The sequence below is a fragment of the Callionymus lyra genome, chromosome 16 (genome assembly GCF_982586985.1).
Source record: "Callionymus lyra chromosome 16, fCalLyr1.hap1.1, whole genome shotgun sequence".
Lineage (NCBI taxonomy): Eukaryota > Metazoa > Chordata > Actinopteri > Syngnathiformes > Callionymidae > Callionymus > Callionymus lyra.
The window spans coordinates 2,277,606-2,305,343 of record NC_141833.1 but is presented as its reverse complement, the minus strand read 5'-3'; the positions used below and the strand labels follow the sequence as shown (position 1 = coordinate 2,305,343).

At 38.0% G+C, this 27,738-nt stretch overlaps 1 protein-coding gene across 2 annotated transcripts in view; it reads right to left on the bottom strand.

The window, feature by feature from the left end:
• ctnnd2b (catenin (cadherin-associated protein), delta 2b) overlaps window positions 1-27,738 on the bottom strand; it is an 89,329-nt gene that overhangs the window by 28,796 nt on the left and 32,795 nt on the right. The window contains exons 3-11 of one of the 2 annotated variants that reach the window (XM_087810714.1): window positions 25,318-25,430; window positions 13,829-13,863; window positions 12,798-12,914; window positions 6,302-6,453; window positions 6,066-6,239; window positions 4,984-5,129; window positions 4,507-4,754; window positions 4,242-4,376; window positions 1,264-1,507 (exon numbers count right to left, since the gene is read on the bottom strand). In XM_087810714.1, coding sequence (XP_087666840.1) covers window positions 1,264-1,507; window positions 4,242-4,376; window positions 4,507-4,754; window positions 4,984-5,129; window positions 6,066-6,239; window positions 6,302-6,453; window positions 12,798-12,914; window positions 13,829-13,863; window positions 25,318-25,430 — 1,364 coding nt within the window. Of the gene's footprint in view, window positions 1-1,263; window positions 1,577-4,241; window positions 4,377-4,506; window positions 4,755-4,983; window positions 5,130-6,065; window positions 6,240-6,301; window positions 6,454-12,797; window positions 12,915-13,828; window positions 13,864-25,317; window positions 25,431-27,738 lie in introns of both variants that reach the window. The other variant, XM_087810713.1, reaches the window with a different exon arrangement.

Sequence of the window (27,738 nt, the reverse complement as noted above, 5' to 3'; positions counted from 1 at the left end):
AAGTAATTTCACTTCACTTGACGTCCCCTGACACTCTCAGTACATATTAGGAAGTGTGTTTGCTCACCTGGTGTGAGGGAGAGTTCAAGCTGGAAAGAAATTACAGTACCTACACTAAGATATAAGAGACACCGTGTAAAACAAACACAGCTATGTTACGGTAACAAAGGACCAGCCCAAAAAACAACTCATGTCACGAGGAAATACATATATCACAAGCCATTGTCCGTCCAAATTGGACTGGAATCCTGTTCTACTGCTTTCTTAGGGGTTTACCAGAAGAAATAGGCGCTTTCAAAAAACTGGAATGTTTCTGAAAATACTGCTCTCTGATTAATCTCCATGAACACCAAAATAAAAAAAACAATGTCAAGAAGCCGCGGCAGAGTTTTGATTGAATTGTTATGAGTGTAAAAAGTAGTTATCTAAGATAAAATGTTGATACTTAATTTGAAGAATTCAAACTGATTTTCCACTCATGTCGACTGGGCTTAGAAAAGTTTTCAGAGAAGTTAGTTGTCGTCGTCTTTTTCCTGTCCAAAAATTAAACAAGTCTATATTTTAAGCTTGTTTTTAGCGGAAGACATTACAGACGAGCACCACAGAGGTGTGTCTCTTTTGGACAAAGACAAAGACAACTGAGCTCCATTAGACTGGACCTACATTTTTCCATATAACTCTAAAAAATAACGGAACACTCTGAAGGTAATTTGAACCTTTGGTCGACATGAGGGTGAGAAGACAATGAGTGCAATTTTAATTATGGGTGAACAAGAAGATGATGAAAATGTTGCTAAACTCAAGAATATTGTCTTGTATGTACAGAGTTCACTGTGTGTGAGTGCTACATGTGACAACACAAAAACGCAGCATGTTTCTCTCTGCATTACGCTTCAAATAAAAACATCTGAATGTCTCTAACTATGTATTCAGAGTCAATGCTGTCCATGTAAACGTAGCCGGCGTATCCAACTGTCACAGGAAGAATTGTTATTTCCACGTCCCTGGTTCCCCTGATGTGCTTTCAGAGCAGAGAGAAGGTGAGAGATGTGAGGTGTGACTCATACTGAGGCCAGATTCAACCAGAGGTCTGAAGGGCCAGACATCTCATCTAAGTGCTCTAAAGTCACATCTGCTCTGTGGAGAATGCTGTCAGCAGTCAGGCTTTGGTTCTGGATGATGAATCTGGCCCACAGTAAACAGAGAGGGTGGAGGGGGGGGCAGTAAAGTGGCGTTCAGTTACCCCAGCTGGAGACCACTCACCTGGGATCCTTCTGGATGCTGTCTACAGACGGAGACCTGCCCAGGGACGCCTCTGGAGGAAGGGCCGGACCTGACTTGCTGTAAGGCGACTCGGTTGACGGGCAGAACTGCAAGGTCCGGTAAGGGTTGCCGTAGTCCGCTGCGCTGCCACCTGCGGCGAAGCTACCCCTCTGGAAGGTTCCCACCGTGCTCTGACTTGCTGTTCTTTGCAAAGGGATTGGATCGACACCAGGGGAGGACGGGGCTAGAACAGGAAGAGGAGCGTAGGGAGAGAGCAAATAGTTGAGGACCTCATGGTACAACTGGTTCACAGCTAATGTAGGAAACAAGGTTGGGGTTGAGATCCAACAACAGGAAGCCATGGAGTTTTGACAAAGGGAAGGGAAGAAGCGAGAAAATAAAAAAGAAAAACAATGGTCAAATAAAAAATGAATAATTACCAATGACTGAAAGAAAAATCAAAAGCATAAAAGACAGAAGAAAATGCTGTCAGCAAAAGTTTAAACACAGTTACAACTAACACTCTATGACAGTTTAGTATTCATTTGCAGATCATGTACTTCAATGTTTAAGAATCTTCTATTTTAAAGCTATTCATGCGTTAGTAAAGAAGATGAAAAAGCAAAGCAATAATTGTGTCTTAAAAGATTTCACAGCGGTCGATGATAATGTGGCTGATGTACAATACAATATTTCAACCCACTCATTCATTCACTGTCTCTTCTTCTTCATAATTGATTTTATTTGTTGTTTGTTGTTTTTGGTCATCTTGCTTCGGTGGACCTTGCTAACTCTACTGAGATTTATTTCATCCAATCAGCAATGACATTGGTACCAGTACCTCATGTTGTCCCCTAGGGACCAGTAAAGAATGCTCCAAGAAATAGTTTGGATTATTTATTACAGGTTTCCTTGGCAGAGGAAGGCCCTTTATATGGTCAAGTACATAAGATGAACCTTAGAAGAGCGTTTATAGTAAACTCGTTGTCATGGTCTTGTTACCATCCATCGATGTTAATACTTTCACATGTGGCCACATGCTAAAAATAGGTCGATGCTACAAGTGGCCAGAATGAATCCTGAAGAAAAATCAAAAAATCATCTGTGTTCCGAATGCACCTCCGTGACCAGACCTTGAGTAAGCAGTTGAAAATGGATGGATGGCTCCTTTTTTCCAGCTAGTCTGACTTTCTTATACATACTTATAATAAGTGATGAGATGGTTAAGCCCTAATGTTCTGAGCTCAGCAGAAAAAAATGGTTAGAGGTTTCATTAAAATTTAAAAAACTAAGACAAACAAAACTATTTACATATATTGGTCTCTGAAAATGAAGAGAATGCTTAACGAAGGTTCATCAACTGATCACTGCTCACTACTATTAGATTGTCACGAATATGGATTTTGTCACTTTAACAGTCCTTTACAAAATGTTGAAGGTCAAATAATGTGAAAACCAAACTCTCCCCAACGTACTCATGTTTCACATGTTGAAGTCTTCCTCTCCAAGATGCAGTAAGTCCCTCATCATGACCATGTTTTGTTATTACTTTTTAAAGTTCTCTCCTGTCTGAAATCTCAGCGAATGCGAGGTTACGAGAGTGGAGTCCATTATGGTGTAATAATGGCTTCATTACTCCTCCAGCCAGCTGTAATCACGCCGTGCTTTCTTTATACAATGAGTCCCTTGGAGGGGGAGACTAAAGGGATTGATGATGCACGGTGACAAACCTTGATGCTTGACCAATTATAGCAGAGTGGGAATGGGTGATGATAATCAAGACCTTATAAAGTTTCCAGTGGGTGGGGCTTAATCACATTTTCTAATGTAAATATTTAAATAAAAAGAGAGTTTTGTACAAACACATACTGATGAATATGTGTTTGTAGAGAAGATCAATATAAGAAACACTTAAATCAACACATTAGTTTAGGAACGGCATATTAGACATTGGGAAATAAATGACAAAATGTTGCCACATTTTACCACTTGGACGGATGGATCAGCTAATTATTATTAGTAAATTGTTGTAATGACATTAAACTTCTGTGCCGTGGTCAGAGTTGTTCTTTAAAAGCTCAGAAACGTGCCTCCGCTCCGCTAACCCGCTAACGTGCTCGCATGCAGTGACTGCTCTGGATGCAGAGAAAAACTCCTCTCGTAATTACTGACGCTGAATGCACGCCCGCAGGATTAATTGAGATTCATTTTAAGCTTTGAAGGTATTTAGTTAACAGAGTGTGACTGAAAGAGAAATTGCCACGGAGACCCCGATTGGATTTGCCCACCTGATTTAGTTAACAAAGCGACATGATCAGAACTGCCCTGGAACGGAACAGTGTCACTTTCTGTCTCCTCCTCCATCAGTCCACCTCTCCTCAGCCCTAAAATTAGATGTCGCAGCACGTGGCAGCTATATATACTGTTTAAAGCTATTTTCATCCTTTCTGTAGTATTTCATCATTTTCCTGGAGAACATCTACTCTGAGACTCCATATTACATCACGCTTTCCACACTCAGAACAATTTGTACATTTTAGGGGAGTTTTTCGGATCTTAGTTTGGTGGAACGTGTACAGTAACGTGACAGTTAAAAATTGAGATGGTGTAAAAATAAAAATAATAAAAATTAACCTTTGGTAATAAATAGATTTAAAATGTCTTTAAAAATGTTTTTTAAATAGTGATTAATATTTGTGAAACATGATTCTATTTTATCATGAGTAAAACATTTTTTAATAAAAAGTCATTAAAAAATGAAAATTAAAACATGTTTTTTACTAAATGAACACCAACAGTATACTTGTGGAACTAGTTTACATGTAAATATATATTTGAAAAATACAAGTACACACATCATCCATACAAGTACACACATTATATTTAGACATGCTCTTGTTGTAATTGATGAACTTATATTATAGCGTAAAATGTGAACCCAAGAATTACAGGTTGCAGAAGCAGTCAAGAGAACTTACCTTGTCCTCTCAGGTTGGGTTTAGTGTAAACGCGGTCCTCATAAATGGGGTCAATGTGGTGTTCGGGTGACTGTAGAGGTCGCAGTTCAGAGCCCAGGTGGCTGTGTTGGCTACTGTATGAACCTCGGGAGCCTGCTAGAGAAACATGAGGAGCTCCTTAAACGCTATTGTGGTAAATTGTATTCCATTTTAAAAACACTGTAATCATCTCAAGAAATATTTGTGTCACCACGACAACATCGAGAGATAATCGAGTGATCTTGACCTCTACCTGCCAGGCTCCCGGGCCTCTTCAGCGTGGCGTTGGCGTACAGCTCGTGGGAGATCTTGAAGTTGTCCGAGCCGATGTGATGCAGCATGCGCTTGGTGGGAGACAGCGTGGCATAGTTGCCCACCGCTGAGCTCAGCTGGTGGAGAGGGGATGAGCTGTGGTTCCCGACAGGAGACGCCATGTTGTGGGGTGAGGAGGAGCCGGCACCCCCTGATGCTACCATGTTAATGGGGGATGAGGTGCTGCGGAGAGAGATGTTAATATTGGACAGTCATCATTGGTTTCATCACTTTCTGTAAACAGCATTTCTCCTAATGATTAAGCGCTAAAATGAATTCATTTTATTCATGGTTGTTGAACTTTGCTTTTGCGTGTTTGTCAACAATATTTAAAACCATGAATGAAGTGAGACAGCAGGTCTTATATGTACACAAACTGAACATACAATATAGCAGCCTGAACACAAGATACCTGTAGGACTTTGCCAGTCTGCTGGGGGATTGTTTGGGAGAAGACACCCTCTGTAGTGTCGCATAGCTGGGCATGTCAGAGGACGCAGATCCTAGACGCTGCAGCTTCGTAGGAGACCCCACCGCCTGCAGTGGTGAGCTGACGCGCTGGAAAAATGTCATCACAATTAGAGAACATTAAAAAATTGAAAACATAAAATCAGAGTTGTGTACCTTATGAACTAATCAAAAACACTTTCTAACCATTATTATGAAATTTATATGTCATTGAACGTACAAGGAACATGTGGTTTTAATCCACCATTTTAACCCTTGTGTTGTCTCTGGGTCAAGATGAAAGACTTCCACCACAGCGTATGTATTTATGGAAGCTAGGGAGGTTGTTTACCTTAAACCAGAGACAACACAAGGGATACCTCAAACACATTTGTTTTCCGCCTCCGGGTCACCTTGACCCAGAGACAACACAATGGTTAAGAAACATGAATCCCTCGTTCCTCATTCATTTACCCTCTAGTTCTGGCCAAAGTGATTCTATCAATGCCAAAACCATTTAATGTTTCCGATGGCTAAGAATTTAATGAATATTTCAACTCTACATATAACTTGTTAAAGATTACATTTTCGTCTGACTTTTGTTTCCTTTTATGGGTATTGGTTTTATATTTAAAAGTTACTTCTAACCATAGTTTTTAAATGGATTGTGTATAACATTTAATATTAAACAACTTGACGTATTTTTTAAATGAAATATCCATGTTTTTCTTTAGTAACCAAATTAGATTTAAAAACAAATAAAATAATACACGATCATTAACATTAACATTATCTTAGAACGTTCTTTTATTTATTGCCCATCATATTTCATTCTCTATTTGTCCGTTCCTTCTTATGACTTATCTCCTAACTCCAGTATATAATGTGGCCCCCGAGGAAATGGAATTGCTCTCCCCTTCTCTAGATGTTAATTCTTATTCCTTTTTTCTGTTAGTGTCATAATTTTATGCCTGACCCATGACAATAAGTGCTTTAAGGACCAACAATCATCACAATCAAGTGTCCGGCAGAGCGTGAGGTAACTACCTGTGCAGGTAAAGTAGCACAGGAGTAATACATGGACGGTCCGGCTGTTGCAGATCCAGGTTCAGAGGCCATGTGGAAGGCGCTGCTCAGAGCCTGCTGGGCATATGAGTCTCTCTGGGACTGGGACGGGGAGTCTGTTCCAGCAAGTTGTGAGGCTACACGGCCAGACGTGACCTGGAAGTCCAGCATACGGGTAAGAAACACATGAGTCGGTTGAGAAGAAGCATGAATTGTACCTGGTTGTAACTGTGAACGGCGCCTCCTATGTGTCCAATTCTGCCTGTGACCGACTCGCCCAGTGCCAGCCCCTGGTTGCTATGGTAACCGGCTGCTGCATAGGCATCCTGGCTGTTAAGCTGCAAGGCGCTTTGGGACAGAAGCCCTTGTCCTGGTGGGAGACAGAAGAAATTCTTGAGAGTGATTTCGATGGTAAATATTTCATTCAATAGGTAGTCTTATTAAGTTCAAGAGGTAGCAGCAGTCAATCAGCTTGAATCCAAAAGATACTATACATATTTTTAGAGAAGAGTAACAAACCTTGAAAACAAAATGAATAAATGACGCTGGCTTAGTCACGATCTTATTAGAGACTCACGACTCTTTAATCTTTTCTTTCACATCCTGACCTTCCTTCAGTGGAGTGTGTGTGTGTGTGTGTGTGTGTGTGTGGGGGGGGGGGTGTATGTGTGTGTGTGTGTGTGTGTGTGTGTGTGTGTGTGTGTGTGTGTGTGTGTGTGTGTGTGTGTGTGTGTGTGTGTGTGTGTGTGTAGGTGAGTAGATGTGTGTGTAAGACACCCTATAATCAGATGGCTCTTCCTGCCATACGACATAATGTTGACATAAAACCAACATCATAAAACCATTTAAATTCTCACTTAGCTCGTCCAAGTTGATTCGTCCCACTCACCAAAAACGTATTGCACAAAGTGTGTAACAAGAATCAGTTTTTTCTTTCTCCAGATCACCTGGGATGTTGCCTCATTACTACCTCATTAACTTTAAAACCAGCCTAGATGGCTGTCGTTTATTTCCTCATGATGTGTGTTTGTCGTCAATGGCAGCAAATGTTCACATTAACAAAACCGCACATCATCATTTAGGACTGACACCATGATGGATGAGAGTGACGCGGCGGCTCGCACACATACACACAAAACTGTTCAATGCCTTACTGTTCAATACATACACTGCTATACTTTCCCCTAATGAGCGTTACTCTCCATGGTTTGAGCAAAAATTACTTCAGTAATGTCCATAAAACAAGCATCAGATATCTTCGGGCATTATCAGTTTCCTTTGTGATGAGTAAGTAAGTAAGTAATGGTTATTTCTAGATCGCCTTTCTAGACCAGGGTCACAAAGCGCTTTAACAACCACAAACAACACACAGTTAAAAAGTATACTTAAAAGATCAAGACACATAAGACAGACACAGGAGTCCCAGAAACTCAGGGAAAAGCCTGCACAAATAAGAATGTCTTAAGATATTTCAACCACAGAAGGAGAGGAAGATCGTTCCAAAGCTTAGGAGAAACAGCCTGGAAGGATTTCTCTCCTCTGTTCCGGAAGCGTGTTCAGGAACCAGTCAGTAGATTCTGATCCACAGACCTCAGAGGCCGAGCTTTTTCTCAGTTGAAGGAAACAGTTTCTGGTCAGTTTGCAGTGTTGTACTAGAGACATGTCTTTGTCCAATACAACTCCCAGACTGGGGACAGACTGGCCTAAATCATCCAAGTACTGACTCAACCCTGGAACCTTATCATCAGGATCAATAACCAGAGTTTCAGTTTTGTCCACATTTATCTGCAAAGTGTTTTCACTCAGCCATTGTTTGATTTCTAGCAAACAATTGACTAAGCTGCTCAGCCTCTGGGGCTCAGTTGGATCAAATGAGCAGTAGAGCTGGATGTCATCAGCAAAAATGTGGTAAGAAAAATCAGGAAATCTTTGAATGATTTTACCCAGGGGTACAGCAAAAATAATAGAGGACCCAAAACAGAAACCTTGAGGGACTCCTCAAAACAGATCCGCTGATTCAGACCTTATTTGATTGGCAGATACACTCAAACTGCGCCAAGAAAGGTATAACAAGAACCACTGTAACACAGACCCAGACTGTCCCACTTCATCCCTCAGTCTTCTCAGCAGGATCTGGTGATCAACTGTGTCAAAGGCTGAGGACAGATCCAAAATAACCAGAACAGTGGATTTACCCGAGTCAGCCGACATCATGATGTCACTGGACATCTTCAGTAAAGCGTTCTCCGTATAGTGATGTTTGCGGAAGCCAGACTGAAACTTCTCATGGATGTTGCTCTGATCCAGGAACAAAGACAGCTGCTCAGACACCACCTTCTCCAAGATCTTGGACAAAAATGGGAGCTTAGAAATAGGCCTGAAATTACTGAGGTCAGTTGGGTCCAAGCCTGGCTTTTTGAGTAAAGGCTCCACAATGGCATGTTTAATACATTGGGAAAAAACCCTGAGGAAAGGGAAAGATTTATCATTTCGGTAAACCAGTGGTAATTACATCAAACACTTTGATAAAGAGCCTAGAAGTAAGGACATCTGATGAGCAAGAGGAGGGTTTCATCTTGCTCACTTGCCGCCGAAATATAGGCCGGCATTACATTAACATTTAAGGAGGACCACAATGTGGTAATTGGAGCAGCAGGACACATGACAGAATTTATCATGTCAGCACTTTGGGGTTTTTGTTATTTGTTGTTACCAGTTGAATGTAATCAGATCTGGCAGTTTCCACAATCTTATTGTATGAGGCAACAGATCCCTGAGGTGAAGTCTGTGCACCTCAGGTTTAGTGGACTCTTTCTCTCTCTGCCATGTAATGAGTCTTTATAATTGTGTTCCTTTAAACGAGACGTATACCGTTTGTTTTCGTTTGTTGTTGAATCTAACCAATAAGAACTGGTGTACCTCAAAAAGGGTTTTCATTTTCATTTTCATTAAGTTATATAGGTTGTCTATTTTACAATTTAAATAATGATAAAAATACAATTGATGAAATATATTGAGTTTTTTGACACTTCATAGTTGTGAATCTTAAGTTAAGGGAATTCAGATCCGCTGCTACAAAGATAACAAAGTTTCCATCAACAAAGCTTTCTCATGCTGATGTCAGTTTTGGCTTAAACCAAGATCGTTTTATGTGAGCTCAAAACAAGATGACAATGCTTCATGGACTAAAAGAAACTTTAAGATTGTATTAGTTGATGATTCTACATCAAGATTTAAGACTCTTCTCTTAATCTGAGACGTATTTTGATACAAAAAAATTTCAACCATGCTTTGATACATGATATTGGAACTGAACATGCAGTATCAAAGCAAGTATAAAAGGAAGTCAGGAGAAAGAAATAAGGGACATGAGGAAGGAAGAAAGACACGAGTGTGTGGACAAGTTTTCTGGGAAAAATGGAGAGACTGAATACTTTCTGTTAACAACCAGATAGAGCTTCTGAAAGTAGCGGCCATCAGTATCCAAAGCGAAAGCCACAGTCAGCAGTTAATAGCAAATGCAGTCACTCCGGATGATGGGAAGTAGAGCGCCGCTAAAGTGAAAAGCCACTTTGAGGCACAGCAAAGGCTGACGCTTCTGCATTATTGAGGAGGTGATACACATCTGAGGGTCCCACCTGAGTTTACTGGGTCGAGGCCTTCTTATCCTATATCGGCCCATCTTTGAATGAGAAAATATACAATGCGCCACCCTTTGTGCCCATGATTCGATTGGAGCAGCTGTATGTACACACCTCTAGATCTCTGACACTTTCATGTGTGTCATGAGGCTGAGAGGCCTACAGAGAAGAACCTCATAAATACATCATCACAGAGACAGCAGCAACTCCATCTGAGGTGAGTGGAGTGTTTAGGCTGAATCCAGCTTTTAGAGGCAAAGTAACCTTCAAAATATCTTTTACAAATTTAATACTGTGCTGAATATAGACGCATTAGAACAACTGGACATGGTTAAGGAACACACAAACTGCATCCACATGAGTAGTTCACCGTCCCTTGAGTGATTCTCTATTGACATATTTCTATATTTTATCACTCGTCTATTTATATGAGCACTTTGCATACTGGAATAAACCCATAAGTGCTCGAAAAAAAAGCTGAACCAGCCCACTGCACTGATCTCATTTAGAATTGTGGTGTTCTTCACATCCCAGATGGTCTGGCAAATGCAATATTTAACTTTAACAGTAAGAAGATAGTACTGTACTGTAGAGTAAGTTCCTCATCACATATAGGGGACGTGTGGAGGTGGAGCTTATCCCAGCTACATAGGGCAGGAGGGGGGACACACCCTGTGACACTGACACAAACAACGGCTCACACCTACAGATAAACTAGAGTAATCAATCAACCTCTTTGTACTTTGAGAGGAAACGAGTGTGCCTGGATAAATGACTGGTGAAATGCATTGACAAGTCAGCAAGCAAAAAAAACACTATATTTCTGGTGCCTTAAATTGTTGGTTGTTTTTACATCAGTGGCAGCTGTATTCTGACAAGAATAATAACACATTTAACCTTTCCTCAAAAAAACATTATTATGTTTAGCCTTTCCTGGACTCAAAACTTGTTTACTCCTCTGAGATTCCAGGATACAGTCTGTCAGGGGTTTATTTCAGTTTTTTAAGAATGTTCTGTTTCCTGGATTTTTGAATACATTTTTTGGACTAAACTAATATGTTTGACTGGGTCAGCCCTGCAAACTTCCGAACTCACTATCCTTTAGGAATAACTGCTTAAGTCCTACATCTGAACTTTCATGAGATAAGGAGACATTTGTTCATAATGGGCTGAAAAAAGCTGCGGTAAAGCTTTCTAGTTACATAAATGTATCCACAAATAAAGCTGGGTTTATGTTGTTTCATTAGGAAATGAGCTCAGCTGATCTTTGACTTGAGTCTTTTGCAAAATTCTCTTTTCGTCCGTCCGTCTGCCTCTGGCATTATATAAGCATTATTCCAATATCAAACACAACAGCAATGATACTTCTGCGCCAGACTTTTTAAAGTTAAATGTGCGTGTGTGTGTGTGCGTGTGGATGCGTTTGGTGTGTGTGTGTGAGTGTGTCATCTCGCAGGGTGCCAGCTGACACCTCAGCACGGGCGGATTAGCATATCAAACCAGTGGCTGTGTCTGCTGACAGCTTCCTCTCCCTCTCTCGGGGTCCGCTGTGGAAAAGTGTCATCTCCATGACCGCTCCAGAGAAATGAGAGTGCAGCAGAGAAGCTTTCTCTCAGGGTTCTTAAAAAAACACAGAGGCACACCGCAACTAACCCATGGACAAACTTTCTGAACTTCGTGTAAGTTCTGTTTGGCATCATCAAGAAAGCTGGAGCTTCTGCAGGGAGGCATCGACTTCAACAGCTGTTAATGTGCTTCGGTCTGTGACTGAAACTGTGTGCCAGAGTGTGGTTCTGTTATTCTTCAACAACCATCAAGAAGAAATACCTGGACCTTCTCAGAAATGAGACTGAGCACTGTCTACGTTAGCATGAACCGGAAGTTGTTTAGTATCTGTCAATTTTGTTTTCTAAAAGTTACAGATCAGCAGCACAGACAGAGATTTAGATCTGTTTTTTACAAACTAATCGGAGGGCGATGTTTCAAAAGTTGCAGGTACGCTCACGCTAAACATCAGATATGTATGTAGGAGAGACTGATCTGTGAACTCATATGACATCTGTGTGATCACGGCCTTATGGGAAGAGTACTAATATGAACTCTCAATCATGTCAGTAGTTACTGTGACACGAGTGATTCTTCAGGGTCAAGAGCTCTGTTTCAGATATTTTTATTGACAACTATCTGTTGAGAAACTAATGTTGGTTGACAGGTTCCAGCAGACTAACTTTGTTAGTAACTGCTCAAATAAGAGATTAAAAAACAGAGACGGAACCAAGTGGCTATTAAAAATGATGTTTTATGTTATAATAAATATAATAAATAATTTATGTTATATAAATTATCTTTATTATGTAAATAATGCTTCTGATAGAAATACTGTACATAAAATACATTTGAAAATATATCTATTTTATTATAATTATATGTATTAATTTATCTTTTTAACAGACAATATAATCTCCAATTATGGAAAAGGGCAGAACAAGATGCCATTATTCGCTCTTCTCAATAAAGTGTATTTAAGACCTGGATCTCTTTCATTAAAGAACTTTAATGAGAGAGTTGCTGTAATCAGACATCATATTAATGAGCAATTACATGCAGTGATATTCAGCTTATTTCCTGTGTAAGCCTTTGGCAATAAAGTTGGCAAAGTTAACCTCTGACACAACAGCAGGAACAGTTGGAGTCTAGACTTTAAAATCCCTCCATATCGATGCACTTGAGGTGAGACGAGAAGAACAAAATAAACTTCAAGAAAATCCACAGCAGCCGCTCAGAACACACAAGTGTTGAAAGAAAGAAATATTAGCAGACCTTCATGATAAAAAAAAAATATGCTAACAACCCCAAACAAACCATCGTGCTAAAAGTGAACCTCATTAATTTTGTACCTTTTATTAATTTAAGGTCTGCAGAGACTTGGTGTGTTTTGAGGATGCTCAACAACAAAATTGAATCAGTAGAACAATTCTCTGCTGGATCTACTTTGAACTTTTGACATGGTCTACAGTGACTGCAAGGTTCAACAGGGAATATTCAGAGATTTTAAAATGTATTTTGTACTTACTATCTCCTGTGGATGTGTCCTGTGAGTCTAAGATGCCTGACTCCTGCAGCGAGCGGATGCAAGAGTCCACAAGCTCAAGGCCTGTGGTCAGCTCCTCTTCGATATCCTTCTGACCATCTTCAAGAGAGAGAGTGGAAGTCAGGATACAAAGAAATACATGCTGTGTTCTACTATCTTCTCATTTGCCATCATTTTAAAGACAAAAGCTCCATCTTTTGAGATAGGAAATTGACAATTGTTCATGGAGTAATATCAATCCATCACTACAGATACAGTCCTAATATTTAAACTACTATGTTTTTCTACAAATATACTGCTATTTTATTTATTTTGCATGAAACACATGATCAGGATATTGAGAGTCTTGTCCTACTCAGCTTTTTTTTAATTGTATTGTATTTATTGTATAATTATTTTATTTTTCTTCTTTTTTCTTTCTAACTCAGTTAATGACACAACAAAACATTGAAAGTTTGTATAGTTTCAACCGTCCTCCTGTTGGTTTTCAACTTATTTGGAGAGGTCATTCATTTCCTTCCAGAACAGACTGACAAAGACAGAGTAGGAGATGTCAGGCACCGTGCCGTTTTTTTTTTCAGCAATAAAATTGAAAAATAGATAAACCCATCTTCCAAAGACGAGATGTGTCAGGATTAGAACCATTTCCTAAAGTATCAAAGCTGAAAAGTAAACAGCCCTTTCGAATGAATCAATGCTGTCACTTTGAAGATGGACAAAAATGTTGTGTCCCTAATATTTTATAATTGATAGATAAATATTAATAACGTAATAACTTGATGAGATGATTACAATTCTTATTCTAGTTTACACCATTTTATTTTTTTCATTTTGTCCTTTTTTACCTTAAGTTTTTCTATCATACTAAGGCTCTATCTTTTCATTCTTAATGACTTTTAGCTCGATACATTTTATGACACACCCTGCTTTAGATCCTCAGAAAGACAAACCGACATATTAGATTCAACCTTCTGTATGTGCATCTAGTTGGAAATGCATAAAGGAAATAGTACCTTGGTTGTTCCATCGAAACTTCTCCTCAGCCGAACTATTAAAAACAAACGAGAGAAAGAAAGAAAAAAATAACACATTAGAGAAAGATAGACATTCAACATGTGAGAAACAGAAAGAAAACCAACAAAAATAACAAAATCAAAAGATACCAAAATTCCTCCACCTGGGGAAAGATTTGCAAACCTACACATCTTTGCTATGGCTTATGTTTATTTTTTTTAAATCAAACTTAATATTTAAATAAATAAGTCATGAATTTTTGAGTTCTTATTTCTGGTACCAGCTGCAATCTGTTGTGTTTATACCTCAAGCAGCAATTTTGAAAGCCAATAGGGGCCTGTCAGCACGAATCTGTATCTCCTCTGTCAGTTAAAAAAAAGTGAAGCGACATTATTCATTTGATTTGTCTTTCCACATGAATCTGCTGTAAAAGATTGAAAACGCTGTTGTGTACATGCTAGGCCTGTGCGTGGAGTTGCATTGTGCTCAGTCAATATTTCCTGCAAGCTTAACAGCTGCTACTATAAACTCTTCCCTATTCTGACCACGTTTATGAAGAAAGAACAGAGACATGGCGCTGCAGTGTTTTCATTCGTCTTCACTATGATACCTGGTTCAGATGAAGTGTCTAGATGCATCGAATTTGTGGTCCACTGGGCTAACAAACACATAGATGATACGGATGGGACAGCAGGTAGTAGTAACATTTTGGAACTTGTTTCCAAAAAGCACATTTTTTAATGTGTTCAGAAAATGTGATTGAAATCGATTTTCCTGTTTATATTGCAAAGAGACACAAACAAACACTTTTTGGTAAGTAGTTCATTTATCGATAATGGTCGATAATAAGGCCTGTTCTTTTGCTTTGTCTTCTAATAATCATTTTCAAAAGGCACTAGAAAAAATGTTTTATTTTTATTTACATTTCTATTGAAATTCAAATTAAGTAGAGAAACTCCTCTACACATTTATGAACACCTTTCTTTACAACCCAAAAATGCCACTTACAGTTGACTTCCAATGCTTGTAAAGAGAGAATTTCTGATGTACTGTGGCGAATACACTAATGCGAGACACAGGTAAACACACAGCTTTTTGTAGAGAACTACTATCATACTGGTTTGCCAGCACTGACTATTCCTCATCCAGGCAGCAGATATTCGAGTGTGTGTAGGCAGGTGTTACGTCAGCACATCACGGGTTTTCGACTATTTGTGCAGGATGGTTATTTGAAATCTTTGTTATTTAGCAAATGTTATTACCCACAGCTTAACATAAGTGCATTAGAGTGGAGGTTCAATCCCAGGACAACAAGAATCATCTAAGCTCACAAAGCCGGTGAAGGAGGAAGTCAGGGGAGTCAATCAATCCGATGCAATGTGGATGAGCTTAAAACGTATGATTTCCCAACTGCTGTCCCAAAAGAAATGGCAACCTTTGGTCATTATTTGTACCCTCTTTGTCATGTGAGCGTCTCTTTAGAAGCTCAGAGATGGTGTTGATGGTAGATGATCCTAATTATTAATCACAAAAATATATTTTAATTATGACCTAATATTAATAAGAGTCTTTGGACATTGTGCTACATTGTAAGTACTGATTTGTCAGAGTCATTTAAAACATAATGCCATAATAAAGAATTTATCTGAAAATAACTTAAACAGCACCTTAAATTTAAATTTGAACTTTAAGGGTATTTCTTTTTTGGTCGCTTTCTGTAGTTCCATCTGGATCCAGTTATGGAGCAACTAACAGCTGATACTGCTCCGATCAGAAGATATTAGAAATGTTAAACGTTTAGTGATCTTGACTGCCAGTAGAATCTTTCATTATTCAAAGGATGTGTAACTGACGGAGATCAACATCATGCTGTAATCAAACTTGGACTTAATCTGTATTAAAAATAAGGTATGTTGTCATGACAAGTGGACAATGGAAGGAGACAGTATAATTAGTGCTGTTGGCGGGAACATATAGACTGCATCATTGACCTTGTTGCTGCAGGTTACTCTTCAGCCAAGCACTTTATCGCTGCTAATGACATCTCTATACACTGTCTGTGTGCACGGGTAAAAGATACACATTCTTTTAGAGACACGGTAGATTTAGGGTGATTGAACTTTGATATTGTTTATAGATCTTTTCACATTAGTCTGTAAAAAGTATTAATTATATACGACATCATATTACTTGCTATGACACATTTACCTTTTAATGCTAAATAACTTTGTTTTATTAAAGAACTCACTTTGACAGACGTTTACGTCCTCAATGCCATTTTAACATTTTAGCAATTGAAAAACAGAGGTGATGGTCTTTCGGCCTAGTGCACTTTGTGAATAACCAATGAATTATCAGGTACCTTTAGCTGATACTGTCAAGCCAAACATCTAAAGATCTCTGTCGGTATATCTGTACTCGATACCAATCGTACCCCTTGTCAGTGCAAATGATCAGGTTACTCAGCGTAAATATAATAGCCATTAAAAATGTGTTTTTATTACAAAATTATCACACAGTAAGCATTTAGTTGGTAATCATGCAAAGAGCTCTCTAGTATTCAAAAGCTGGTTACATTGGTTACAGATTGTATTTATCTTCTGAGTCTTCCCCTGAATGCTGTTGTACACCAGGATTTATGACAGAGGTGTGAAAACAAGGAGTTCCCCAAGGGCCAAGGACAGGAGTCTTGTAGTCAAAGACACTGTCGAGACCAAGATAATTTTTTTTTTTACACATTTGATATAAATAACAAGTTACAAATGATTAGACATACAATTGGATCTAATTTATACAACATTCTGTTTTCTCAATTCAGAGACAACTGTAAGGAGGCATGTTTTTCCTTATCACAAGAGCAGGGGAAAAATGATAGCCCATGATTCTTCCAGACAACTATTATAGCCCAAAAAACCAGGCCAAGACCATATATTGTCCAGACCAAGACATTAAATAAGTGATATCAAGATATGGACCAGACTGCGGAGGACTATGACATCACCATGAGTTAACAAGCACAGTTATTTTATAGATGAAATGACAAGTAATAAACACAACTGCGGTGGACTGATTCCATTCTATGACTCCAAGGAAAAGCATGTTGCAGCAGTAATGCTGTAAGTATTTGTTCAAACATTGGTTTGTCACACCTGACTGTGTTTACAAATCTCTGGAGAGCATCTAAAAAGATGAGCTAGTTCAGAGTGATGGAAACATTAGAGGGTAAAGTCATTCCGCCAGCCACTAGTGCTACTGTGAATCCTCCGAAAAAAATAAAGTACACACAGTAAAATCAATACAAACAACTCAAAATGCAAGGACATAGGAGGTTGATATTCGTCTGAGCTGCAGGAATCGAATTCAAGCGCTGAAGCACTTCATTTTTCCCCCTCTCCGCCATCAGAGACAGAAATGAGTCTTTGAATCGAGTGATGAAAGTCGGGGGAGGAACAGTAACACCATTTCTTCTTGTCATCTACCTGCTCCAGACCAAATGGTCGGCGAAGAGTGTGTGAGCTAGAGGAACACAAGTCTCCTGTGAGTTGCTAAATCGGTCAGACTGACTTCCGAGGCTGCCAAGGTGGGTGGCAGCTATGTTAACTGGAGTTAGATGTGAAGTGAAGGTGAGGACATGTTGCTTCTCACCCTGGATTGCCCAGAGAGAGACGCGGAGATCTCCATGTCGGTGTCCTTCTTTACCCTTCTGTTCATCGGGTCACGTTTCTCCAGTGAAGGATACAAAAATGTCTCCAAAATCTGCTGTTAAAAGATTAAAACCGGCCTTAATATCTTCTTTAATTTTAGAGACAGAATCATGCTCGTCTCCTCTTTTCTGCCCATTAAAATATCATGTCAAGAGCAATAAAAAAAGCTCAAAAGCATCAAAATGGCTGAGCAAAAATCTGTGGCAGCTTCAATAGACAAGATTTTCTCTTATAAAGAAAGATGTACTGGCAAATAAATAAACACAAAAACTACTCTTAATGATTTTAATTAAAAACATCAAGGACATTTTGTGTGCTTCACGTGTACTCACAGGATGTGTGCGAGTTTGTTTTTTATTAAGAACCCAAAGAAGTGGATTATATTGGATTCTAGAAACATTCTTTTGACATGTCCATTACAAAGAAGATGAGCAGAATGTTGCCATGGTGTTTTTGCTGCTACCTCCATTACAGTCCGGATATGCAGAATAAGACAAAAAAGAAACATTTTCAATCACCTCTGATTCAACCAGATGACTGTTCTTCAAGGTAAAGAAACTTAAATACACACAACATGTCATGTCTTTCATGGCGTTTCTATTATAGTTGTCCAAGTGCGAACTGGGTTCAGCTTTTTGTGCAGCGTTTTTAATTTGAAAAATATGAATTTGATTTTATTAGTGATGACATTTGATGAAACGGAGTCACCTGCATATCTCATTGCAATTTAAACATAAATCAAAGAAAGTGTTATATTTCATAGGTCATCGATAAATCGATTTTTGTTAAATCAAATGTTTTATATTTGTTGTTCATAGAACAAATTCAAAGAGAAATTCATAGAAAGATGAAAGATAAAATACATAATAATTTGAAATACACAGAATAATCAAGTACATTGTGACAATAATACAGAAAAAAAGACATTTGATACTGAGGTTATTTTACTACTTTGTAACTGAGGTCAAGATTAGTTTACATGACATTTGCCTTTCAACATCATGACACACTTATGAGACTTCCTGATGCCTTGTCCTCATTTAGGAGCCCACTAGATGGCACTCTTCCCTGTATAATCTTTGGCTTTGGACAACAATTTTGAAAAAACGCCTATAAATTCTAAAACTAAAATGTTTATGCTGGTTACATACAAACAAACCAACAACAGAATCACCACCAAACAAGATGCTAATGGGGAATAGATACTGATCAATCGACTGATTCATCGATCAGTCAAAAAGTTCTCCCAACATTACTTGAACACTATAGAAGTCTCACACTAGCAATAAATAGGAGACACAGCAGCAGCCTTACAAGATTGACAGGCCAAAGCTGTGGCCATTTACTCCTGAGCTGCTCCATGAAGCCAATGTAACGTAAAATCAATTCCCAGCTTTTGAAATTGGTCCACTGCACACGCCAAAGCTCGCTATCAGACATGTGCCGGTCTCTTCATCAGTATCGATCTGCTCCTGCAACCCTTCCACTGGACAGCATCAGGAAGGCTAAACACAGCAAAATGCATTGGATGGTCCGGTCAACACCTCTGTCAGGTCTCTCTCTTCCATAAAAGCTTTGTTTCGATTTAATACTATATTTCTACAATGAACAGACCTGGTGGAGTGATTCTCACATTCAACTTTTTCTTATGCTTAGTCTGCTTCTACTTCTTGTTTATTAGAAGAAAGCTTTTACTTTCATAATGGATTCAAAGCTGTCATTTACATCTGTAAAAAAAAACAACTCATCTCTTCATGAACAACTAATTACATTCACTTATGTTACTTTAATTGAGTTGCTTTGTCTGTTTTTGTGTATGTACGTACTGTACTAAAAAAAACATTAAAATGTAAAATTAATTTTAATTTCGATTTTTCCTTCACAATTATAAATTATAAATAATTAATTATTATATATATATATATATATACACAGTACACATAAAATATATTCCTTAGTTAAAAACTGATAAATTGCACTACAGTTACATAAATGATGGACAGTGATAAAATTTCCAAAAAGATTTGAATCTCATATTTTATATATTGTAATTTTGTTTAAAAGTTCTATTCATTTTAATGGTTCCCTTTTTTAAAAATGTTTACGTTAAAACGTTTTTATTGTTCCAGAGTAATCGGGCATGGGTTCTGGAGCAACTGGTAGCCCTTTGACTGCCTATACATGGCCCTTATCAAGTCAGTGACAATCTAAATTAATTGTATTTCCTGCTGATGTTTTTGTTGAGCATTTCTTGTACTTAAAAATATATATAATTTAAAATTATAATTGATAAATTGACATTTTTAATATTAAATTTACAAATTTTGTCTACAGATCTTGAATGATTTATGATGGAATAAAATGTATGAGAAATAAAATCGTAATCCAACTAATTTCTATGATGTTATAATTACACTTTGTAATATACAGACAACCTCTATTTTTTGGGTTATTTTCTTTCGCTTGATGGCCCCTTACAACTGTCGCAGTATTTAATGTGGCCCCTAGAAAATGTAATTATCCATCCCAGATCTAGATGGATCAGTCTCTGGTGCGTGTAATAAAGTCTGTGGTGTGTGTAATAAAATCTCCGGTGTTAAAATAGCAATAGACTTGTAAAAAAAACATTATATTTAACGACACAAACAGCCTTCAACCACACTGTTATTCAGAGGTTCCAGGTGTTAAAAGCTGTCTTGTTCCTCTGACAAAACGTATCAAGTGCTGCAAACCCTGCAATCTGTGAAGTGCTTGGATTTTTTCACATATTTTCTATAAGATTGCTTTAAGAACCTTCTAGTTCTAATGAACTGGTAATCAATTAGGACAGTTTGAAATGATCATCTGTAATGTGAACTAACTCACGCAGAATACTTGACAGTCTGAGGGAGTTTTGTCACCATGAGCTGCGACTGACACAGCTCCGACTGGCAGCAAGTTGACAACAGACGTGATTTTGTCCAACAAGTCAAACAGAAAACCAGCAGACGTGAACAATCTGCCTCTGACTGTTAGCTAAATGTCAGCCGCAGATCTTCTAGGTTTTCAAGGAAAAGAACATTTTTAAATAGACGATCAATCCTTAGCAGTAAAAGAGCTAATGTTCGTTTTTAAAATGCAACCTGAATCTCTCTTCCTGTTTCCTCTGCCACGGGATCGATGACAAAAACACACATGTATCTGCAGCACCAGCCAGATGACCTTTTTTCTAGATCACTGATCTTCCATTATTCGATCTCATCATGCCCCGGCTAATAAACAAGATTTTATAGTCGTCCTCGGACTTGTGAGAGACTCCAGGATCAGACGTCAATACAATTCTTACTGAAAACTTAATTTGATAATTATTAATCTTTCTATTTGAAGTATTTTATCAACTGAAATCGTTTTTTTTAATTTGATATCGTGTTTATAGGATGTTATTCTTTTTGTGGAGCCTGATGTTAGATATTGAAATCCTACACATTTGAATTTCTCTTATGTGTAAAATACCGTTTTCTTATGGTCTTTTTATTCCTGTGTAAAGTTTAACAGCTCTAAAAATCTAGTACATTGAGATACAGTTTAATTCCCAACCAGAGAAAAAAAAAAAATTTACATTTACAGATTTAAATGGTCTTTGTGTGACATCACTAATGTGTGGGTATTTCTCGCAAACTTGCTGTACAGTCAAGGAACAAAGAACTCGAGCATCCTTGTTTTCCTTAAGTCATTGTTCATTTAAATGTCTGGTACAAATAAATGGAAGATAAGTAAAGGTACATTCATTTGTGAAAAACAGTCATAACAAGAAAGATAATATGTGCATTATTATTAGACACATTTGAATTTTACAAGAATCAGTACAGAATAAAAATAAATAAGATAACACACAAAAAAAGAAAGAAAAAAAAAAAGCAGATCCAAGCACCAAGCATCTGCATACATTTTTAATTTCTTTAATGATAAAAAGAAAACAAGTTTATCAAAACAGTCTATCAATATTTATCTAACTCCCTTCCACTGATCAACACACAAAAATGACCTATTTTTAATGTGTTTTTTTATATTCACATAAAGATTCCTTTTACACTGGCTTATTCACTGTAATTCTTATTTTATTATCTCCATATGAATAAATGTCTACAGCCCTCGATTCACATGAGCAGTACAGTAGAGAAGAGGTATTAGCTGCTGCACAGATGAATGTATCTTATGCTGGCTCAGAGGAGGAAACGTAACCTTTGAGAAGCACAGATGAACAAGGATCCTGCAAGTGTCTGGAGGTGAGCTGGCAGTATGTCACTCTTGCAGGCTCGTGCGTAATAAGCCCACTGGGGCGGGGGCGGGGTGATGTTTTTCGCACCAGACAATCTGCAACAGTTTTCCCTGTTGCATGATAAGAGCTCTGCAGCTTAACTGTCTGGAAGCAAACGGCTTGGCAAGAGCAGCCATAAGAGCGTGAGGACCTCATGAAAGCGCTCACTGCTGCTAAATATTTGACGAATTCCAAGATGAATAGTGTGTTTCTGTGTCTGTGTTTCAGTTTGTGCGTTTATTTGATTCCCGTTCGTTCTATTTATACTTTCACTGTGCTGTTGACATTGTGACTAACCACTAATATTTCCATTCTTTTTTAATTTTGACCCTTTTTTTAAATGGTAAAATAGGACATTTTATTTGATTCTGCCATTCTTGTACTTGACCAAGGACTATGAAAACATTTCTTATTATTATATCTAGTCATTTATTACAATTTATTATTAATGCATGTGTAAATGTTTGTATTTGTATTATAGTTTTTTTATTTTTCCCTCTACCAATGTCTTTATAACAGATTTACATTATTTTCTTTAACATCATGAATTGTCTTCATATACAAGCAATAAAGAAAATATATGTGATAAAGCAGTGGATGATGAGTACGGGTGTTACTAGAAAGGACACCAGGATAGGCTCATATCAGAATCAGAATCAGAAATCCTTTATTTGTCCCGTGAGGGGAAATTCGGTTTAAACAACAGCAAGAGCAATATACCACAAATAAAACACCCAGAAATGAAATAATAAAACGAAAAAAATCTAAATAGAATAGAATAGATATGGAGGATGCTTGCCTGCCGTGAAGGAAGGTGAAAAGAAAAATGATTTAAAAAAGGAAAAAAGCCAGGATGTGATGCCTTGATGTGTTAAATGCAGGAAACTTCCTGCATTGTTTCAGTGACACCTCATCACTTTTCATGGCTGATTTCTAAAGGCTCAAACTGAGACACACACGCCGGTGAAGCAGCAGCATGAGTCGACTGATGGTGATTGATAAGCGAAGGAGATAAAGGCATTAGAGAATATTCATTAGCACCTCTCAGACCTGCTGTAATCCTTCATCAGCACAACACAGCAGCTTTTTCTGGGAACTCACACCCACCACAGCTTGACACTTCACACTACAGTCATCCATTTTTCACACACTGGTTTTGGCAAAATACCATAACTGGACTATAGAGTGAAACTTGATATAAGTTGCATTACATTTAAAACATTCTTTAAATATATAGGCTGCACCTGTGTAGTAGATTAGTGGGTTGTTTTTTTTAAATTATATTTGTATTTTTTCCCAAACCATGCTTGTAACACAGCAGTAACACAGCAAGATAAAAAAAAAAAACCAGCATTGTTAAATTTAAGCCATCTTCTTTTATTTCCTCTGAAAGCTTTACCAATCTGTTTGCATTGAGTCAGTTCTTCATGCAGTCGTCTCCAATGCCTCAAGGCAGTATCAAACCCCTATTTCAGCCTCTTCTTTATGTCCTTGTGTAACCCCACACGTGTCTCCTGAATTCCTTTCCATCAGAGTTCTTTACTGCAGATCCATCCTGACTTTAAGTGAGCAAAGACAGATTGCAAATTCACTACAGAGAAGTTAGCCGTTCCTTAAATCCATTGTTTTCCGGCACATCAGCCCGGTGTCTGTGTGAAACATGAGGCCGATAAATCAGTGCAGGAGGATTTGTGGCTGACAAATAAATGCTTGTGGCTTCTCTTCACGGGAACATTGCAACCCACTCTTTAGTTTTCGGCAGTAAATGTTTCCCCAGATAGCAAACCATCAATCTTACAATGTTTTAGACCCTCTTGCATATTTATGTAGTGCTATGCTGGTAATGGTTTTGAGAGTCGAATAAAACAGTGTTTAAGGAGTAGCAGTGAGAACCTAGGATAGCAACGATACAATGCATACTGCACTGAAATATACGACGTATAACATTCTTGTTTAGTGCATTAAAGCAGCCATACCTAAGGATGAACATATTGTTTCTGGCCACCCGTGTGTCATAACAGTGCAACTGCATTGTTATAGCTCCCTTTGCTTGCGGTTGTTATGAACAACATGCACTTTTTATTTGTAACAAAACAAGATAAAGACTCTTGTTGTGTCAGATTTTTGTTTTATTTTCTTGGTAAATACAAAAAGTCTCTCAGTACTTATGAAACCTATGAAAACAATGTCTCCGACCCACTGCTGTAGCAATTTAGTGGTCACATGACACACACAGACTCTACATAATAAAGAGCATATTAACATAAATTTAAATTATTAAAACATCAATTTGCTACCTATTTAAGTAGATTTTTGTATAATTTCTCTTATGTGTAAAATACCGTTTTCTTATGGTCTTTTTATTCCTGTGTAAAGTTTAACAGCTATAAAAATCGAGTAAATTAAGTTACAGTTTAATTCCCAACCAGAGAAAAAAAAAAATGTTACATTTACAGATTTAAATGGTCTTTGTGTGACATCACTAATGTGTGGGTATTTCTCGCAAACTTGCTGTACAGTCAAGGAACAAAGAACTCGAGCATCCTTGTTTTCCTTAAGTCATTGTTCATTTAATTGTCTGGTACAAATAAATGGAAGATAAGTAAAGGTACATTCATTTGTGAAAAACAGTCATAACAAGAAAGATAATATGTGCATTATTATTAGAATAGGATTAGTTAATGATATCTAGATATTTTCATTGTTTCATGCTAGTAAACAAAATCGCTCTTTAGAAGTCATTAGAAAACGGTTTTTCAGCCATTCTATATTTACAAATTTACATGTACACATTTCGATGAAGTACAAAAACTAATTTATCAACTTGTGATTTGAATTCAACCATGTATTGTGCTGGTAGGTGATTATTATTATTTTTCTTTTAATCTATTTTTCTTTTTTTGCCTCCAAATTAAAGAAGTCAAAGGGAATGCTGCTGTGAGTAATTACTCCGATACAGACCGAATCCCTGTACACATACTCAAATGATAAAGAGAGAAGATAATGGAATGAGTGTGACCCAGAGTACGGTGTTTTAATCATTTGGCTTTATCCAGAGCGCCGGTCTAAGTGTATCACTGTCATTACCTCCACACTTCCACTACTAAAAAATGTGTGTATTAAAGTCATTGGTGCTTGAAATTGAGATTTTTCTAGAAATGTTTTTAGCCAAATGCACTGGTTGAGCTAATGCTAGTAATGTAGTTTAACTGAAGGAAAGAAAGTATGATCATTAAAAACTCGTCGTTGCAGTTTTTTCTCAAACAGGAGTTCATTTTGTATTTGAGAAAGATAATTAAAGGCATAACTTTATTGATCAGAACTTAAGTTAGTTGCAACACAAATGTTCTTTTTAAAACAATATCCATCCAAGTAAGCAAATTAAGCAAAGCAAAGTAAGTAAGTAATTTATAATTGTGAAAAGCACAAGCGACAAATATGAAGCACACACACACGTTTGAACACTCAGACTGAAAAGGAAAAACACCTGATGCTGGTCATGCTTCCAGTCTCAGAGCCGAGCTTGCATCTCTCCAGCTGACTGGCCACGATCTGTCGTTCAGCTTCCAGCTCCCTGGTCAGACGTTCAAACTGCAGCTCCTGCAGGATGGATAATGTTCATTAGAAGTTGTTATTCAACTCTCGCTTTGTGTTCTTTTCACCTTATCTAGCAAAATTAAACAATTTAGTCAATTTAGTCAACAATTTATCAATAAAGTTTTACCTTACCTTACCTTACCTTAAAACATGGATATGAGGAGAGGACACAAAAAACAAGTTATGGATTGTTGATTGACCTTAAAGGATATTTGTAGAGCTTTGGTTAAAAAAAATGTAATCAAATTGAACATTTTTCAAATTGAGTTTTTGAGAAACATCGCTGTCTTCTTTTCTTTAAGTCTCTAGAATTTAGACAACAGAGAAGTGTGACAGTTCTTCTGAAGTCGCGATGAGAACTAATAAGCTAGTATTCAAACAAAGGAACAGATGATTACGGCGTATCTGTCTACTGTTTAGATCACAAGTGCTGATTAAACACAACCTAGTTTAATGCCTGTGAAATCATCTAAGACACCATAAAACCAACACGTATAATCAACAATTATGCTCTTCACACTTATGTATGACAGTTTTCCATATTGTAGTGAGAACTACGACAATGGTGAAAGACATTTAAATCTAGCAAGCAACAAGTTCCACGTCAGAGTGCTCTGTTCTCTAGATGAGCTTTGCTATTGGTTGATTCTCGGAGGCACTGCCTCAGAGCTATGGAGGCTCAACAAACTTGCTAACAAACTAACAAACTACCACTTCCTTCATTTTGTCTGTGTTCCTAGTCAAGTATCTCTGACAGTGGTTATTTGTGCATGTACTGTATGGCCTGGCCAGCACTTCCGAAGGCTTTCTGGAGCAGTGGGAAGGGTTTAAGCAGTTGGACTAAGCCTCGGCTTGCCACATGAGAATTTAACTCCCACCCGTTTTCTCAGCCCCTTGTTGGCCCTCCTGGTGCTAATGGGGCCTCTGAATATCAATGCAAGGAAGAGAAGATGAAGCCATCATGCATCACGAAAGGAGTCTGTTGCTCACAGTCCACTCTGCCTATTTCTTTCCTGGAAGGCAAGTCTGTCCCAAGCAAGAAGAACTCTGTCGAGTCTGCAGTTTAGAGGGTAGCCTGCAGTCTGTTCAGGGCCAAAGCAAGTGCAGCAATCTTTCACCCCCGGACCGCTCCTACCAGGAATATGCAGGATATAACCAGGAAGCAAACTCAAAGACATTCAGATTTGCCGAACAGAACAATATTCTGCTACAATATTCTGGGGGATCTATTGGAGAACCAGGTGGAGAATAGCTTCCTTTCTAACTAGCAAGGTTCAGCTTGCCTTTTATCATCCCTGCCAATCCTACTCCTGCATTGAGTTGTTCAAGCAAAGTGATCCAATCTATCTCTTTTGGATTTTTTCTTATAGGTTAAAATGCACTTTCATACATCTGTGCCTGGCAGTGGGTGGTAGTGGATCCAGGATCTGAGTCCTCCCTTTACCCATGGAGCTATCACTTTAGCGGCTACAGTTCTATGTCTTTTTCCTCAATCTTGACTTTTGCCAGAGTCGACCTCCTTGACGTTTGGTCGCTGGCTGTCCCTATGGGCCCTAAGTTACAGTTCAATCTGTGTAACTCCAGGTATACCTGTTGCTGTCTTGACTATGATGAGTGGAGGTCAGCTGTTTGTACATGAGTCTTGTCGGTGTTTGCCTTGGTTATCATTCAATAGTTGAGCTCAGTTAGACGACAGAACACACCATGGTAAGCTTGAGACAAAGTCAGTGGTGGTTATTATTGTTGCATTTCTTTAAAACCCTTTTGAATAACATTTTCTTTAAAGCCTTGTTTTTAAAAGGTAGATGTACTAAGCTCATGTCATTACAGTAAACCGTATATTGCTACCCTTGACACATATTCGATGTATTCCATGTGTGTTGTTGTCAGGGCTTAATATTGGTGTAAAACTCATATCACCACTCATCTGTCGCACTCTTTGAATCAATGGATAATTCAGCTCCTGCCACTCTGACACTTAAAACTCACAAACATCTAAAGCCTGTGTTTTTCTAGAGGGATTGAGGAATGGTTGCTCAATAACAAGATCAAGAAAGATCCTCTAATGCAATCACTAAACAAGCTCGGTTTCATGGTATCAAAACACACATGGACCTGTTTGCTCATGCTAAAAAAACATACAAATTGAGCCAAGAGCATGCAAATGGTTTGCATCAAATATACAAACTAACACTAAGTACTTATGTTGCCTAAATATGCAATTTGCTATTGTTTACACTTAGTTTGAATACTACCTGAGGAGGAGAAGGAAATGCAGCTGAAGGTTGCACTTTTATGAATGGTTTTTGTG